General features: G+C 41.0%; 1 protein-coding gene across 2 annotated transcripts in view; it reads right to left on the bottom strand.

Annotated features, from left to right (window-relative positions):
• smg1 (SMG1, nonsense mediated mRNA decay associated PI3K related kinase) overlaps positions 1-19,014 on the bottom strand; it is a 50,630-nt gene that overhangs the window by 23,721 nt on the left and 7,895 nt on the right. For both annotated transcript variants that reach the window (XM_005809460.2, XM_023348520.1), the window contains 26 exons: positions 18,775-18,847; positions 18,123-18,220; positions 17,805-17,978; positions 17,200-17,421; positions 16,727-16,828; positions 13,653-13,943; positions 13,072-13,202; positions 11,624-11,785; positions 10,972-11,090; positions 10,770-10,857; positions 10,553-10,654; positions 10,331-10,471; positions 7,480-7,706; positions 7,085-7,284; positions 6,274-6,435; positions 6,001-6,155; positions 5,776-5,906; positions 5,123-5,434; positions 4,891-5,032; positions 3,892-4,042; positions 3,672-3,795; positions 3,332-3,577; positions 2,287-2,438; positions 1,489-1,621; positions 1,186-1,330; positions 550-688 (listed from right to left, as the gene is read on the bottom strand). In XM_005809460.2, coding sequence (XP_005809517.1) covers positions 550-688; positions 1,186-1,330; positions 1,489-1,621; positions 2,287-2,438; positions 3,332-3,577; positions 3,672-3,795; positions 3,892-4,042; positions 4,891-5,032; positions 5,123-5,434; positions 5,776-5,906; positions 6,001-6,155; positions 6,274-6,435; positions 7,085-7,284; positions 7,480-7,706; positions 10,331-10,471; positions 10,553-10,654; positions 10,770-10,857; positions 10,972-11,090; positions 11,624-11,785; positions 13,072-13,202; positions 13,653-13,943; positions 16,727-16,828; positions 17,200-17,421; positions 17,805-17,978; positions 18,123-18,220; positions 18,775-18,847 — 4,122 coding nt within the window. The remainder of the gene's footprint in view (positions 1-549; positions 689-1,185; positions 1,331-1,488; positions 1,622-2,286; positions 2,439-3,331; positions 3,578-3,671; positions 3,796-3,891; positions 4,043-4,890; positions 5,033-5,122; positions 5,435-5,775; positions 5,907-6,000; positions 6,156-6,273; positions 6,436-7,084; positions 7,285-7,479; positions 7,707-10,330; positions 10,472-10,552; positions 10,655-10,769; positions 10,858-10,971; positions 11,091-11,623; positions 11,786-13,071; positions 13,203-13,652; positions 13,944-16,726; positions 16,829-17,199; positions 17,422-17,804; positions 17,979-18,122; positions 18,221-18,774; positions 18,848-19,014) is intronic.

The raw sequence follows: 19,014 nt of genomic DNA on the forward strand, positions 1-19,014 counted from the left end.
TCTCCTTGAGTAGTTCAAATTCTGGGAAAAAAAAAAAAAATCTATTGATCGCCTTTTGCTGTCTAATTATTAATCAAAAAATAATCATCAGATCAGCCGTACACTGGACTAAAGTTCCGTCAAGCAAAAAGAGACGAGATCTTCACAAGTTGATGTTAGAAGGATGTTTTAGGAAATATAATGTTTATTTTCTTATTTAAAAATCAATTGAAATATTTATTTCCATTTTTAATCCATTTCTAATATTGTATGGAAAACGGCTTGAGTGTCTAAATGAAAAATGTACAGAATCAAGTGCCAATTTTTCTTTTAATCCAATTAATCATCCAAACAATCAATTAAAAAAGGATCATCAGCTGCAGAGCAATAGAGGACAGTGGGTAATTTTTAGTCCGTTGCTGAGGTAGATGTTCACATGTAAGCATCGGTCAATCACCGAGCTCCCAAACTTTATCAGTGCAGTTCTACTTAAAATGCAGCTAAACGACACGTTGATCCCAGTGTATTAGTATCGTCTTGCCTTGACTCTTCTTTTAAAGCCTGCTCTACCTGTATGCCCGTCGGTCGACACATGGCCTGTCCCAGAATGCTGAAGATGGTTTCTTTATCTTCTTCGCTGGTGTTTGCAGGCAGCAGCTCCTCTATGTCCTTCTTCTCTCCTGGAAGGAGAGGCAGACCCTCCCCTTGGCTGAAGAGAAAACAGATTTACTTTACTTAATGATTTTGATGACATTTGGCAAAATATTTGGTTGTTTTATTATGATGACTGTTTGATGTTTTTATGATGTAAAGCACTTTGAACTGCTTTGTTGCCAAAATTTACTGCACAAATAGAATTGACTAAAGCAATTATTTTATTTACAAAAAAGTGTTAATATTATGGTTTTTACTCCAGAAATGTTTATAGCATATTCCTCCCATTCTTTTCAGGATACTTAAAACAGGTAAACTGTTGAAAGATCTGACACACACACACACACTTACATCTTTATACTTCTATTGTTCTGAGGACTTTGTATCGTCTTCCATTCATTTTTAATTCATTCATACAGCCTGACCCAGACATTTACTCTAACCCTAGCGATTACATGCCTAACATTAACCCTGACCTACATTCAATTCACAGCTTAGTCGTAGACCTGACTGTGAAACAACAATGGTCAACGTGCAGGAGGGTTCACCAACCTGGCGTTATCCACCACCTTCCTGCCCCAGCGGTAGGCCCAGCTGGCCAGAGCCGCCCAGGACTTGGCCATTTCTGGAGCCAGGCTGGTGGACAGCTGGTAGAGCTGGCCCAGAACAAAGTCTGGTTCTCCCACTCCCACGTTCACTGGAGAGATTCAAAAAAATGGAATAGAGACCAGTAAAACCAGCATGAAGCCAGACATCATGAACTTTCTGGACATATTTTTTACACATAAACAGAAAAAAACAACAATACTCAAATGGGATATTGACACTCATCATGTATTAGTCATCCAGCTTTACCTGATGTTACTGGTGTGATGTGGGGAATGCTCTGATCTTCCAGAGGAAGCTCCAGCAGCTCGGCTATATTTCGGCTCAGAGGTGACATGTTGCCCATAGCAGACGAGTTCACAGCTCCTGACTTCTTTACGACCTAAAACAAATCGCTCCGTCATAAACACATCACATTTATAGGAGCAGTTTTATGCTTTCACCAGGCACATAATGCCATTTTATAGCACAATCAAGTAACTATGTTACCTTCCATTGTTAAAAAAATGCTACAGATCAAATATGACTTCCTAACTGAACTCCTTAAAATTGGACCTCTATCTCTTTAACCCTTTAACAACGTTTTACCAGCGTTGCACTAAGAAGTTGTTGCTCAGCAGTTCATTATAAACAGTTGCAGTCGTTAACTGCTGCTGGCTAGTCTGAGTGGAGGTGTTACAGGGTAGGGCTGCTCTGAGAGAAGAAAACTCGCAGACTTTGAAAATGCACCTCTGAGGGGGAGCTGCGCCTTGAAGGCCGGGGTCAGGTTTTTGGAACATGAATGGTTGTCATGGAGATTAAAGAATTTCTCAAACATGAATGAAAGGATTAAAGCAACACTCCAGATAGGGTTTTAATGACGGAATAACATTGTAATGTGATGTAATGCTAAAAAAAGTAGATTTTGCGTAGTACTGCCCCTTTAATACAGCGCAATAGAACATTATGAATGTAAATACAACAGTTGTAATGTTTGGTATTTATATAACAATGTAAAAAACAAGCTACCAAGATCTGTAAAGCTCAAACCATAATCGTGATGCCTGCCTGTTTAAGCTGGGGTGTCATGTCCTTCCAGTCAGCTAGCAACCATTTGCAGAGAGTCAGCAGAGAGCGGCAGGCTGCACCCTCATTCTTCCCCAGCTGGCAGTAGGACAGGGCTGCCCCGCTCAGCATCTCCATGGCAGCCACTGACTGGCCTGCAGACAACAGAGACTTTCTTAAAGGAAACTGAACGGAGAGTAAAGACATCTGCAAATCTCAGCTCTGCATCATTCTGGTTTGGCCACTCAGAAACTGTGAGCCCAAGCTTTCTGTGTACACAGTATGGAGATTTAAACCCCATGTTCTTTACTTGGTCACATTTTTCTATGACAGTGTTCATTCTGTCTACAGAAAGTAAACATTTGTTTTGAAAAAGTGCCATGTAACATCTATGTGTCCATCAATTCGTCACTCTTATGGCAATGTCTGTCACTGGTCAGACACAAAAAAGGTCAATACACTTAATATCAGTTGTCATTACATTCTTACAAGGCCTTAAGGGACTCTATAATCAAAAATAAATTAATAATGAATAGAAAAGTAGTAATTAGATTGAATTAATATGATCAGTTGAAAGCATCTCCTTAATATAACAATGTAAAATTAAATAAGCCAATTTTGTCATCACCAATAGGACTTGTTAACTTAGTGTTTGGTTGTCTAAATATTTGATATTTGCAAATTTTGTAAAGAATATTAAACAGTCTGCCCAATCACCTTAATTTTTTCTATATTTCCTTCTTGTCTGACCAATCACTGCAACTCATATAAATTTTGACCACCTTCTAATTTAACTTCCTGTTTGTATGTGTTGTAATATTTTTTGTCCAGTTTTGGCTTAGTTACTGCTCTGAGTGTGCACTTCTCTCAGGAAATGGCCTTTTTTGAGTGTGTATACTCCAGTTAACGATTAATCCATTTCTAAATTAGTTGCCGATTAATCCGATTCACCGTTTCAGTCCTGATTTCATGTAGATCTGAAAGGAGGAACAAACTCACAGGAGATGGAAATGAAGGGAGGGAAGTGGGAGGAAAGTTTGTTCCATACCTGCAGTTCGCAGCACTTTGGCCTTTTCTATCTGAACCTCTGGTCCCCATTTCTCCCCCACAGTGCCGTCCAAAGAGAGTCGCTTAAACCCCTGACACAGATCCTCTTCCTGCTTCTCTTCCTGCGTCCTGTCACTGCACTGGCCAAGGAGACGAGACGCTAGAGCTATGTTGCCCTTCTTCCGGGCAAATTTGACAGCGGTTAGACAAAGCTCCAAGAGATGGCCGTCTATTGAGGAGGAGTAACCTAGGCAACATGGAAGGTGGCAAAACAAGACATTCAGGATGATTTCAGGATATTTCCCTGATAAATTTAGTAATTCTGTTTCATTTATTATTACCCTTCTGGAGTTTTTGGAGCAGTTGTCTTTGGAAGGTGGAATATCTTAGAGCTTGCAGGAAAAGCTGCACATCTTGTTGTTTACAAGAGTTTAACGCCTCACTGCTAAGAGGAATCACACAGTCCTGCAAATGAAACCAAGAGTGAGCACAAAAGTCGTTTTAGTAAACAAAGGTGTGTTTATCAAATTGCAGCTCATTGTGGGTGTTGCTGGTGCTCACGTCTTGGCCTGTGAGGGTGTTCTCCAGGGCGGTGGTGCAGTGCAGCTGCAGGGTGGACAGGGTGGGCAGGGCGTCCGACAGAGTGAGGGTGGACAGGCGGAGGGGGCCGAGGCAGATCCTCCCCGTCTGCTTCAAACATCGCACCAACGTACTGCAACAGAACATCAAACAGGGTCATAACGTCACACATTCCAATCACTTCAACATTAGAGCTGCCTAAACACTAGTGCTGTCAATCAATTAATAAAATGTAATCAGATTAATCACACTTTGGCGCTCTGATTAATCACTGTGCCTAACCTTGTAAGCTTGAAGTATAAATAAACTGCCCATACATCCCATATCAAAAACCACCACTGTGTCAACATTTAAAAAAAATCTTTTGTCTCAAACCAAACATGTCTGCAGATTCACGCAGGCTATCGATGCAATACAAAGAAGGTGAAAAAAGCTAAACTTTTGTTGCTTTCTGCAGTCACGGAAAACTGTCACCTGTTGCTGTCCATCGCTCATTGGATGGAGTTCATAACGCTGCTATGAACCGCAGAACCCTCAGCGGGACAGAGGTTTTTAGGTCAAAACAGGTAGTTCCATTAATCTGCATTATGTATTATTCACATGTTCAAATTTTCAGATTAATTGCATGTATTAATGTTGACGATTACTAAATTAGTTGGCGATTATTTCAGTAATCGACTCATGACGATTAATCCGATTAATCGTTTAAATAACTAGGGCTGGTGATTTAAGCCAGCCCTAATGATTTTAAAATCACTAGTCATTTTATAAGCCCTCCTGAGAGGGACCCTCTCAGTGGTCCTTGAGAGGGCAGACGTGCATGATTATACCATTATCAACACATTACTTGAAAATGGTCTCAAAACAACATTTTGCTGGACAATATTTGTCCAGTTATTGTGACAGGTCTATGCGTCTGTGGATTGTAGAGTTCCTAATAAAATGCTCAGCTTTGTTTCAGAAGAGTGGTGGGTTGCTCACTCTGGACTGGACGTGTTCCTCTGCTCCTGCTGCTGATTGGCTTTCGCCATGGCACCGACAGCACTGCGCAGCAGCTGCACCTCGATGGCTCTCTGCAGCTCAGTGGGATCTGGACTCATGGAGGGCAGAAGCCTCTTCAAATCTGAGCACATGCATGCATCACATCACCTCATTAGAAAATGCTTTCACTGTCCACATACCATTTCAAAGTTCAGTCGCTCTCTACACTTACCCAGCTTGTCCTTGTTGCTGCCAAGAGAGCTGTAGTCCTCTCCGGGCAGCAGCTCCAGCTGCGCCCGGCACTCGGCCAGGTCTCCCTCCTCGAAGCGGGACAGGGCCTGGATGTAGTTGAAATCTGTCCTCAGGTTGATGCTGACCGGGTTGGTAGAGTTCTGCTTGAGGGCTCCAGCTGTGGCCTGCCACTCTCTGACCGAGGCCCAGTCACACAGTGACACATAGCACTGGCAGGCCTTGTTGGCCAGGAAGTTTACCACTTCAGGTGAACACTCACTGGCCTTCAGCAGCACCGTCTTCCTGTTGTCACCTGTTCAGAGGGACAGCAACAGTTCCACATGGAGAGGGATTCTTACGTTCCTAATTGCACCGACTGAACAAATGAAAGTTGTGTTGTTTTTCCATGTTTAAAGTTGTTGGCGTGCTTAATTGTGCTGTACTTTGTACTGGTGCAAATCAAATACATTTGTATAAATTTATGTCAGATTTACAATAAAAACATTTTAAGTCGATTCAACACTGATTTTCGGTATCGTATCGGCCAATACTAAACCTCAGACATCGGTATCAGAAGTGAAAAAAGTGACTTGTGCATCCATAATAAAATCTGAGATTGTATTTTTTTGCCATACATAAAGTATGGTGACTTACCATTGCTGGTGTGTTTGGGGCTGGTGCTGCTGGACAGCTTAAGCAGGCAACTGTCAGAGCTTTTGATGCTGCAGTCCATCCCAGTCACAGCAGAGAGTTGATCCTGGTACTCTAAAGCTGCTTTCTCAAACCTAAACAAACACACATTTAATAATGGGCAATGAGGGAATAAAAGGTAATGCGACACTTAAACAAAATATCTGAGGTGCAAGGTTAGGTGCTCACCGTCCCTCAGCCTGCAGGGCAACTGATGACAGCCAGCCCAGGTTCTTCCCACAGGTCAGCAGGCTCCAGGCCGCCAGGCCCTGGATGGCCTCAGGGCAGCGCAGCTCACACAGAGCCTCTACCAGCAGCGCAAGGGGAACTTCCAGCTCTGGAGCCTATTGAGCACACAGCACACTACACTCATCTAACCAGGAAACCATGACCTTATAAAACCTGGTCACTGTAATAAAAAGATAGGAGTCGGTGGGAACCTGGACGGGTCAGAGTACTGACCTGGGTACCGCTGTTCTTAAACTCTGTGAGCAAGTCGAAGCCGTGGCGGACCGTCACTGCAGGCTGGCCAGACAGAAGGCCGACTCTCATCAAGGCCAGGCGGATTCTTGTCAGCCAGTCCTGGCAGGTCTGGCGGTTTGTGTAGAAGAAAGTCTTAATGGCCTGAAATAGACAAAGACGACACAACACTTCATTAAAATCACAGCCAGGGATTTGTGGTGTTCCTACACGTGACAGTCTGCTGGACTCAGTCCGATTCTTTCTGTCTGCACTGAGTTAAACCAACCAAACCCTTTGAGCAACCTGTTCCCCTCCTCACCTGTGGGGGTGCTGAAATAACCACTGAAGGAAACAACACAAAAACCTGTGAAGAAGACACTGAATGCAACTTCCCTCTTCACCAAATGTAAACAGACATGGAGTGGTGTTAGACTTTAGTGGTTGTAGATTTCTGTTTTGTCTTTGGCAAAAGACCATGAGTCAATCTTTTTTCTAGCGTTAGGCTAGACTAGCATTTGTTTTGGTTTTATTTACCCAGAATAAATTCACATATGCACTGGAACCGCACCAGAGTTCACTTCTACTAAATCTAGACCAATGTTTTTAGGTGGACCAGTTTTTGCTTTTTCCGTCTGCATCACATTCACACCTAAACAAACTGGACTTTCTAGGCAAACGGACTGGCGTTGGATTAAAGCGGACTGAGTAGAGTTGGTGTGAATACATCCTTAAGTCGTTTGATCTAACAGCTTATAATAAAATGATTCAAGCAACACTGAGGTCAGGGGTCATTTCTGCCACTTCTACACACCTTTGGTGGAGCAGTAAGAGCGTTAGCACAGCCTTCGTAGGCATTGTACATGAGCTTCTCCAGGTTCTCCAGGTACTGCAGCAGCAGCGTAAGGCGCAGTTGGTTTGAGTGGTGGCCGTCTCCGTCACTTCCAGGACCGGCCCAGGCTCCAAGGTCCTGCTCCGGGTTCAGACTGTGTGCAGCCAGGCTTCGGATCATCCCTGAAATGCAACCGCAAAAACAGAAACTCAGCAGCTTACAGTGGAAATCCAAACTTTATTTAAAGGGGCGGTATTATGCATTTTCGACCTTTAATTGTTATAAAAATGCTTTCAAATATAACTTAAAATAAAGTTGACTGTGTAATTTAACGCTTTGAAATTGGGTCCGCCATTGTTTTCAATGTCCTCATTTACCCTCAATGGTCTGGAAGGTGTCCTGAGCTCGGCCCAGAGGCGTGCGGAGCTTCGACAACACGGTGAACTGCGCCGCCTCCCAGACGGCCCACTGCCACAGCACCACTTCGGTTTTCAGCAGCGCCCGTGGCACCATGTCCGACCGGCTGCTGTCCATGCTCCCACAGCGCTCCCGCTTGTCCAGCCGTTGGCAGCTGTAGTACAGCCGCTCCAACCACGGCTCCTTGCTGCAGAGAAAGGAACAGGAGAGCTGAAATGTGGCTCACATTCAACATCAAGCTTGTTACAAAGGGAGATTTATAAAATAACCTTGTTTAAAAATATTCAAATATTTTGTCACTCATTTCAGAAAGTGAAACTCATTAAATGAATTCATTCTACATCCACTGAGATATTTCAAGCCTTCATTTTATGTGATTTTGATGATTATGGCTTTAAGAGTACAAAAACCCTAAATTTTGTGTCAGATTATTTTTTTTACTATGTCACTTAAATGTTGGAATCTCACTGCATTTCACCCAATAAGCTAATTAACTCCAAACTAAGGCTGCAACTAACAAATTATTTTTGTAATCAATTATTTTGATAAGAAACCAGATAAAAAAAATTACATATTCTGTAGATTTTTTATTTAACCACATCAGACTTTTTTTGCACAAAATAAATAAATTAAGAAAATGTAAACAAATAATTACATTTCTTTTTAATAAGAAAATAAACAGTTTTGGCTTAATTACTGCTCTGATTCTTTCAGCAAATGCTGTTCCTCAGAGTCTACATTCTCCAGTTAATTAATCGATTACTAAATTAGTTGACAATTATTTCAATTATCAATTCATCACAATAAATCTGATCAATAGTTCCAGTCCTGCTCCAAACACTTGCACATCCTGAGCCTCTAAATCAGGGGTGTCAAACTCAATTTCACCAAGGGCCACTTCAGCATATTGGCCACCCTCAACGGGCCACATTGACGGTATAAATCAGGAATGTCCAAGTGCAGTCCTCCAGACTGCAACTTTTAGATGCGTCCCTGCTAAAACGTACCCCAGACAAAAAGTTGACTTCCCTCATTAGCAGCAACTCAGTTCTGTAGAGGCCTATGAATGAGTTTATGATCCAGGTGTGTTAGAGAAGGAACGCATCTAAAGTTGCAGAGTGATAGGTCTGGAAAACTAGACTTGGGCAACCCTAGCATAAATGTATGAAAATACAATGTTAAAAATAAATTAAACAACACCTCACATTGTTAAATAACTGATTTTATGCATTCAAGTTTTAAATATTACATTTGAGTTTGCATGGATGCAAAATTACTGCTCAGTTTAAAAATATGCTCAGTATTTTTAAACTGCTCAGCTAAACTTCGCTCTTTAGCTTGTTAGCTTGTCGATGTTTCAGTTTTATTCCCTGGGAAAATTATTCTTTGTCTGCGTTAAAGATAAGCAGACAAAGAATAAAAACAAGTTTTGATATCAACTCTCAACTTCATTCACAAAACTTTTTCGTTATTTATTACACAACGAACATGTATTTCACATAAGAACAAAACAATGAGGTGATGTTGCCTGTCCTTGAACACAAAGCTGATCCTCTTCACCCTGTCACCAACTCACACATCCTCTTTGTGTTGTGTTGTGTAAATAAACACAAAACAAGCAAAATCAATAAACTATATACATATTCCAGTATACTGAGTTTTGGTTTTACATTCATTCTATTTAAATTTAGTTTTTCGTGCTTACCAATGTTTTCCCCTGGTCAGTTCGTCAATGTCTGGTTTTAGTTCTATTCTGTGGAAATCCGCAAAACGGCGTGTAGGTTTTCGTCAGTAATGCGCGATCTGTGTTTGGTCTTGTTTAAATTCATTATTGAAAACATCTGTTCGCACAGATAGGTGCTTCCAAACGTGGACAAAAAACACGAGCAGCATGGAGTCGAAGCTGTGGCATCAAATCAGGGGGCAGGAGACGGTAAAAGTCCTCGATTTCGCTCTTTAGCTTGTTAGTTTGTCGATGCTTCAGTTTTATTCGCTGGAAAAATTAATAATCAGCTTGAGGTGGCTCTGCTGCACTCTAGTGGCGAGAAGCCGTAATGTTGGCTGGTAAGAATCAGAAGGCATTATGGGAGATGTAGTTTGTAGTCAATTCGTGCTCAAAACTTATTTGAAGTCAATCAATGGGGCTGTAAAACGGTGGTGGTGGGGAGAGGGCCACATAAAATGACGTAGCGGGCCACATGTGGCCCGCGGGCCTTGAGTTTGACACATGTGCTCTAAATGATCTTCAGCGTCAGAAGGACAGAATCATGGAGATGACTGCTGATTGGACAGATGTCTAGAACAGACATGGACAGTCTCCACAAAGACTGTCATTTTCTTTAATAGTGACTAAAAGTCATCATTAAAGAAGCAGATTATTCACAGAGCTCTGTATTGCATGCATATACATGTACATAGAAAGTTGTGTGAAAGGAAAATGCAACAAAGACAATCACAGGCTTTGAGAGGAATGCCAAGAAAAACCCATTCCAGAATCTTCACAAGAGGTTGGAGTTGATATCAACTGCCCAGACGTCCTATCATAGTTGATAAAAATACATTTTAAAAATGGCCCAATGGAGGAAGAGCTGTGTCTACAGTAACCAACAGAATTAGAAGCTATTTTGTCCTGGGCCATCAAACTGTATAATGATGCAATCAGACCAAATGCGATTTGAGTGTCTGGTTTACATGCAAAATCTGTGTGGATGCGCATTCAGGGCGGTTTGAGAAGTCTAATGACGTGTATTTGAAGTGTTAAGAGCGTTCAAAAGAATATTTAGAGAACTGAAATGTGGCAGTGAGCCCTACCCTCCACGATGAAGGACTCCATACAAGATGAAGCTGATGAGGTCACTGAAGTCCTGGGGGTGGAAAGTGCTGCTCGGTGCCCGGCTCATGTGGTGGCGAATAGCCAGAGAAATTTCTCTGATCTCAGAGTGGCTGTGGTTGCTGCGAACAAAACAAAAACCATCTGACTCATGTCACCTCACATCAACAGATTCAGCTCAGATGAACATGAGGAGGTCCTACCTCAGAGCCACATCCAGGGGAATGGTTCGGAGAAGTTTGGCAAAGGCCTGGCGTACTCTTACTGCCGAGTGCACCAGCTGGACTCTGCACACATCCATGCACCTGGCAGACCACCACATAACGCCAAACGCACAGAACAGAGACTGGTCATGAGAGACTGCGCTAACTGCAGCACAGAGCTAAATCCAGGCGTCCAGGCCTGGAGAGTGAGGCTCACCTCTGCAGTAGCTCCGTAGACAGGCATGGAGAGAGGACCTGTAAGCTATGGCATGTCTGAAGGCAGATACTGTGATCTTCATGTAAAGCTGAGCAGAAAATAGAATAGATAAAAACATGGTAAACATGAGTCAAATGTTTACCATTAAACATTTGAGCATTAAAAGAGCATTAAAAGAGGAAGCGAGGATGTCTGGCCTCACCATTATCCAGCAGGCCTCTGCAGAACCTGCTGAATGATGGCAGGGAGAAGAGCGGGCTGTAGGTGTCTGACTTCACCATGAGCAGAGACACTTCCTGGGCCCAGGTCAGCAGGAGCTTCCTGCAGCAACAAACAGGCAGCGCATGGGAATCTACTCTGCTTTAACAGTCATTTCTCATCACTACTGGGCCTATTAACATACACTGTCTATCAGGCAAAGACTAAAAATAAATAATTACTTGCAAAACAGATTCATTTATTACTGTTCCAATAAATTCGACAAAGGAAGGGAAGAAGTTTATTCTATAACTGAGCAATAAATAGATGTCTTTATAATATACAACCGTTATATGTAACGGAAGGGTTTGTTTAGTAAATATATTTCAGTGGCCATATATATATATATATATATATATATATATAAATAAACCCTTCAGAATATTTTTCTGTGTGTGTGGTGTGTGTGTGTCTACTAGTTTTATTAAATTCAAATTCCAAAATTTTAATTGATGCCAAAGGGAAGTTAAATATTAAAATGTGCTGGTATTTGTTTCACAAATACAGATTGCAACATCTGAACCCATTACTTGATTTATTTATTTATTTTTGTAAATCATCTCCTTCACCTCCTCCAGAGTGTGTGCTTCCCAAACCTGGCATCTGGGTACAGGTGCTCCTTTGACAGCAGGTTGCCAAGGAGACTGAGCAGTGTGCCGAAGTGTTTCTTTGTGGCTGTGGTCACCGTGCTGATGACAGCTCCATCGAACAGGGAGGGAGACGATGACGACAAGCTGGATGAGATAAAATGATCGTGTCTGCAAATGAAAAACAAGTGGTGATCACAAACGGGAAGTCTGGAATTACATTTTCAAACAACAGAGTAGAGGTATTGTCTTCCAGGTGTTTGTAATGAACAGTCTTGAATAATAACTGCTTACAAATGTTCATCTTCTGATACATTTGATAATTTTTTGAAAAAGAAATCCGGTTTATGTGAGTACAGGTTGCTTCATATGTTAGATGTACACTGTTGCTATATTGACAGGTTGACACCACCCCCTGCTGTTGGCCCAGGGAACAACAGCTGACTTTAGCATCACCTACCACCTGATGAAGACAGAAGCTGCCATCGAAACATGTCACATATGTTACTACAGACAAAAAAAAAAAAAACTAAGACTAATGAAGAGAACCTAAAGACTAGGCCCAGGAAGTTTACCTCAAACTGTTCTACACAGTTCTGACTAAGGAGGGCTGAATACAAATGACTGGCAATGTTTTCAGCTGCTTTATATTTGTGAAAATCTTTGAACACCACACATGTTTCCTTCTACTTTGCATTGATCTATGTTTGAAGGTATTGTGATAACAATAAGCGTGAAAATAAGAACCATTTATTCCATTTATTAGGTTATTGTATGGCTGTTACTGCATGATACAGCAATCATAGTGCTACAAACAAAGATTCTGCTCTTGAAATACTCTTATTTAGGACACAAAGTCACGTAAAGTAGTGTGATTCATATCACTAAACTTCTCAGCCTGGATTTAATCATATTTATTGACACTTATTGAATAAACAGCGGAGGAAATATTAAAAATTACAATTCTGACTGAACGGACAGTTTTTTTATTTTTTAAACATCAGTAATTGAAATTTATTCTGACAACGGTAAATCAAAATTCTTATGACGAGAAATGATAAACAATACAATAAAGGCCCATCCCCAGCTCAACATAATTTGGCTTTAAGAAGATCCTAACCCTTCAGTGCAGCGATAGCTAACTACTTATCAATATTTTAGCAGTTTGTTAAGTTTTATCAATACACCCTGGCACAACCAGCCCTTGTGAACATTCATGATCTCGATATGGCTCAAAACATGAGTTTATTTTGGGCTGTTGGGGTTCAATAATCGGACACTTTGGTTTGATGATATTAGTTTGATCAAAAAACCAAATTATACAGTAAAATTCAAAATTTTTATGTCAACTTCCATAATTCAGACCACATTTTCCACACGGGATTGACGCACAGTTTGTTGCGGATCAAGTCCGGACTTAACCAATAAAATTCGAGTCTGGGATAGCGCGTCTTTACCTGGTGCAGTGAGAGTACAGGGAGTAGAGCACTGCGTACTGGATGGCAGGGTAGAACACAGCCAGCTCAGAGTGAACCACAGTCAGGTTTTGACTCAGCAGAGTGAAGACTGTTGGACTCAATGCCCACATCTGGAGAGAAACACAGACAGAACAGGCATCAGCTTTGGTTCATGCCACCATCAACATCTGCAAACATTTTACAGTGTTTTTACACTGTAACAACACTAAATCTTACCAAGTATTTTTGGTCTAGTTTCTAGTGCAAATGTCTTAGTTTGGTCTTATTTCAAATGTTCAACTTACAATTTATGTTGCAGCAAAGACATAGGAGCTTGTTTTAAGTCAATAAGTCCTTAAGATTGATTAAAAAAAATAAGCCGTAGTTCCATTGGTAGATTATGTCACTTATGATATGGGAAAAAAGCCATATTATTAGTGAAATAATCTGCCAATTGAACTAGCACTTTTTCATTAATATTAAGAAATTATTGACCTAAAGCTAGCTCCTATATCTTGCTGAAAGTTACTTGTAAGTTACTATTTGACTTGAGCAATCGTCACAGACGTAACACAGCGTACCCCTATGAGGGAATTCTTGGTGTTTCCAATAGTGGTGAGGGTACTGAGGTTGAAGATCAGGGTGAACTGAGCTTTGTCCACAGGCATGCTGAGAGAGGTGAAAGCAGGGTGCTGGATGGCTGAGCATGTGCTGCCCGGCGCCGCGTTCCTGTCGGGGGGAACCAGGCTCTCCATCAGGCTACACAGAGCACATGCCATCTCACCCAGCACCAGTTTATAGGCTGCCTCCAGGGTGGGGATGTTCTTGAGGCTCAGCAGAGCCTGGTAGACACTGTGAACAGCAGCCATCACCTGTGGAAGACACACACACACACACACACTGAACCACTTCTGATACCGTTATCTGAGGTTTAGTGTCAGCCGACACAGAAAAAGAGCTGAATTAACATTTTTACTTTTAAACAGACAAATGCACTGAATTACAATTTGCTAACTCTGCAACAGTGCAGCACACTGAAACACACAAATGGCTTCAGAATCTTGGTCAAACATGTAAAAACAACTTTAATTTGTTCAGTCAGTGCAATTAAGAGCAGAATAGCCAATGTAATATAAATAATCTGAAACTGACTAAACCAACAGGTTGACTACGTTGTTCCAACGTAAAATAAACTGCAACAAAGCTTCTTTCAAATGGTGCAGAAATTGCAACTAGGAATTTTAAATGTAATGTAAAAATAAATAATAAAGCATGGCGCCACACAGAGCATAGAATTAGTTTGAATAGATCTGCCCTTATGAATTGGCACCGATACCCGATCTAGAAATTTTCTCAGTATCTAGAGTTCGTCTAGTCATTCCCTTCCCTGTAGCACCAACCCAACTGAACATCCTCACTGTGAGAAGATTCAGCATCTAACTGGTGGAGGGAAAGCAAGTGTCCATGGAAAGTGTTACAAAGTCTTTTCTCACATGATTTTGAGATTAAATCCTTGGTCATTTATGGCTAACATATTAACCAGGCCAGGCACGTTGACTGATGAACACCGTGTTACTAGAGAAATCAGCAGGTTATTACAATGGGCTCTTTTTATGGCTGACCAACCCTGAAATGAGGCAGAAAGAAGCTTTAAAACGAATCAGCTTTTTCTACAGAGCCACATGAACAACCACTGGGTGATGAATCAATTTTCCCAACAGACAATTGTCAACAAAGATGGAGGAATACTAGGAAATCCAATAGTGTTTTTTTAGGAGATGAGGGACGGGAGAAAGGTTCATAATCACAAACGACCTGGCCTTTACAACAAGTGTTTAACCACCTGCACACTTTGCTCAGTCTAACAGTGTAAACATGCTTTCCTGTTGTATGCAATGGGTCATAGATTAATATTTAGCCTAGTTATCACCTAGAAGCTCATAAGAAAATCAAATTAATGCAGAGCAGAAGTTACCTTTGATTGTATATTCAAGCAGATCACAGTTGTTTGAAAGAGGCAGTATTATAATTGTATATATATTCTTTTTCCTCCATTTTTTCTATTAGTCATATCACAGTCTAGACCAGGGGTCGGCAACCCAAAATGTTGAAAGACCCATATTGGACCAAAACATAAAACAAATCTGTCTGGAGCCACAAAAAATTAAAAGCCTTATAAAAGGCTTATAATAAAGGCAAAACAGGCTTTAAATTAGCCTATTATCAAAATGACTAAGCGTTCATGATTAAATGTTTATTTTCTCTGCAGTGCGTCCTGGCTGGAATGACGCGACCACGTGACTCTGTTGTACGATGGTGCTTTAAGTTTACCTCCCGTTACAATATGAATGTATTATGTTTTGTTGCATTGATAAAATTAAATAAATGCAATAAAGAAATCAGATTTGTGATGTCATTTTCATTATGAAGATTCGACAGGGAAAGGGTCATTTTTTTCCTTTTGGAACTCAGAAAATCTGCTCCCAAATGGAGTTTGCATAATGACAATCGCTTTATGTAAATAATCACGTTAACTGTGTGATCGAAAAAAACAACAAAACGGATCGTGCATAATGTGCCACTTCTCTGGGCAACAAATGGAGTGAAATAAAACGCAACCTGCAGTTATAAAATAAAACAGCAGACTTTTGAAAAAGTAAACTATATAAAATTTAATTAATACAGTTTAAGTTTGAATTCTGTGCAAATGTCAAGCAAGTCAGTGCAATGGTAAAACATAGCAGCACTCTTCTCTTTTGACAGGCAACCAGCCATCCTTGGACTTGAGGATGTTAAACACAATAATATCATTAAGTGTCATTCTAAATCGGGCTTTTAAGATGAAACTTTAATCTTGAAACAGCAGCTAATGTAGCGCCTTCCCTGGAAATGTTTTTCCACATTACCATATTTTTCAGACCATAAGCTGCTACTTTGTCCCAATGCTTTGAACCATGCAGCTTATATATATGGACGTTTCCAGTTTTTTTTCAAAACATTTGTAGGTGCGGCATATAGTAAGGTGCGTTCTACAGTCCTGAAATAACTATTTGTTATTTGACAGACATTCAGGTAATCCTTCCGCATTCGCAATGAATGCAAATGATTTGGTCCAAGAATTGTAGAATCTCTCCTCGGCTATTTTTCTCTTTTCCCCTTTGGTCTCCATGGCCCACCACACACCGGTTAGTTTGTTTACAACAGCCACCTGCCTCGCACCCCGCCCAGCTGAAAGAAATGTGTGTCACAGGCTATGACGCAAATCTTTGTTGATGAAAATGTTGAAATTTTATATTTATTCTACACATTTTTATAGCATTGGAAAACATTAAGAATGTTTGTGTCATGTTTTTCCTCCTACAGAAACTATATTAAAACAAAAAATATATTTCTCACCCCCGTCTTTTTCCATTTTCAAAATTTTTTGAAAAAGCTCCAGGGAGCCAATAGGGCAGCGCTAAAGAGCCACATGTGGCTCTGGAGCTGCGGGTTGCCGACCCCTGGTCTAGACTCTGACTTCAAGCAGTCACTTTTTAAAGCGAGAGAGTAATGAAAGTCATTTCTGCCATGTTTTAAGAACATGTATTTTTGTATTTTTCTGTGATGTCTAAACATTGCTGGCAGTTTGGCAGGTGTAGCTCAAATGTTTTCATACCTCCTTCTCTGGATGGAGACGGAGATTCAGAAGATGGGAGTCCGGCGCCAGGAGCTTTTCAACAAATGACACAGGAAGTTTGGTGTTCACCTGATCCACAATCTGAAAAACATTCACAACTTCAGGTACATTCTGCAGACAGGCAATAATAAAACAGAGCAGAAATTAATCAACAGATCAGTGTAGAGCTAATCTGTTGATTAATTTTTGGATTAACTGATTAATAACTGGACAGCAAAAGTTTCTTGTTGGAAGATTGCTTTATGAAATATGAACCAGGTGAAGCTAAAACTGCCACCTGAGGAGTTCTGGGTAGAATATATTTATATACATATATATTCTTTATGCTCCAGTTAATTGTAAATCAATTACTAAATGAGAAGACATTTATTTCAACTTTCATCACAATTAATTTATTCAGCTTTAAACTAAATTAAATGCAAAAATGATAGGAACTGTGTAAATGACAATACCAGAGTGAGCAGACTGAGCACAGCCAGACTGTAGTCGGAGCCACAGGCCAGGCAGCAGTCCAGCTGGTCCAGGCCGTAAGCGAGGACCGCCTCCATGAGCTGACCGGTGGGCTCCACACTGGCCAGCAACACACCCACACACTCATTCCCTGCTGTGAGAACAGCCTCGGAGAACTGGACCTGCTTGGCTGCGGTCACACACGCCAGAACTCGGTTTAAAACCTTTAAAGGCAAATGGCAGAGGAGGTCACTCCATTTCAACGGCACAACCAACAGGACATGTTAAATGATGTTTGAAAACTAAGTTTTCTAACATTAACTGTAGGCCAGACAAAACATAACGCATTTGTGGTTTAGAACTAAAAAAATGGAAAAAGTTCCAGAAGGCTTAATACTTCGGTAAGACATCACTAATGATGTCCCAATCTTTACACATAGTGTCCAATTATATCCATTACTGCTCTCTGATTATTAAAGCTGTGGTATGCTTTTTTACATATTTCTTAAAACTGTCACCATGTCATGACAGAATAACATGAGACAGATAATCTGCGGTTTAATGTCTGCTTGACAGTACAGAGACTTTCCCTGTGAAGTGCTCTTACATCAGTGACATAGGCTTCAGTGATGGGGGGCCCTCTCACAGGACTGAATCTCTCTCCGATGCTGCGGACCACAGTGCTGAAGACCCTCAACAGAGCCGCCAGCTTGGGCAGGGACACAGAAGGAGGGGGGATGTCTTCATCCACTGCCTCACCTGACGTCACATGACTCAGGTCCTACACAGAGCAGGCACACTTAATGTAAATAATTCATCAAATCAGAGCCCAGTCCCTAAACTGAGAAAGGTCTTCCATTTCTTATGTAAAGCCCAAAGTACAATAGGAATACAAACTACTTTAGAGACAAAAACATGAAGTCACCTCAGCATATGCCTCCATGTCTTCTAAGAACTGGCCCAGTAGTGTGGTGGAGAAGGTGAGGTCTGCCACCCAGAACTGCTCCAGACTCTGTAACCAACCTACACACAGGAGGAGACTCATCAGACAACGTATGCTTTCATACAGCTTGGCTACCGATACGACAAAATATTGGGACAACTATATCAGTTGTGGTAGCTGAATATTTTCCTCTTTTTTTCCCCTTCTCGTCTGTGCTTTCATCACTCTGTAATATTCTCATTTTCTGGATTTGGGGGCTTTCATTATATGTCAATAAGGGATTGAAATATTTCACTATGCATAATATTTCTATAGAATATGAGTTTCACTTTCTGAAATGAGGAACAAAAAATATTAAACTTTTTCACTGTATTATAATTTTTTGAGATGTACTTGCATTCAGCCTGAGACTAACATGACAGTTACAGTTCTTGGACAACTGACACATGGAGAAATACACAGTTTTTTGTTTTTTTTTTAAAGCTAAAATTAAATGCAAAACATACAATAAGATGTGAAAAGACCTCCTTTATTCACAGTCTCAAAACAGACTGACAAAACACTCTGCTGTTTAATAAGGGTCTGGGAAATGCTCAGAAATATTCAATGTGACGTCAACAGGAAACAAACTGACCTGAAACCTGCTGAGTGAGCGACTGCCTCTGGGTGTGGTCGATGTGCCAGCCCACTAAGATGTCCACTGTGTCCTGTGGGAGAATATGAACAGACATGAGGAACTGGAGCTGCTGTGAGTCCAGATGTTGTTCTATCCTCAGCAGGGTTCTCACATCTCAGGTCAAAAATCCGTGTTTCTCTGCTCCATTTTCCAAAGTTTAATTTATTATGAGACTAATTGATTAATTGAGATAGGCTT

The sequence above is a fragment of the Xiphophorus maculatus genome, chromosome 16 (genome assembly GCF_002775205.1).
Source record: "Xiphophorus maculatus strain JP 163 A chromosome 16, X_maculatus-5.0-male, whole genome shotgun sequence".
NCBI classification, from domain to species: Eukaryota; Metazoa; Chordata; class Actinopteri; order Cyprinodontiformes; family Poeciliidae; genus Xiphophorus; species Xiphophorus maculatus.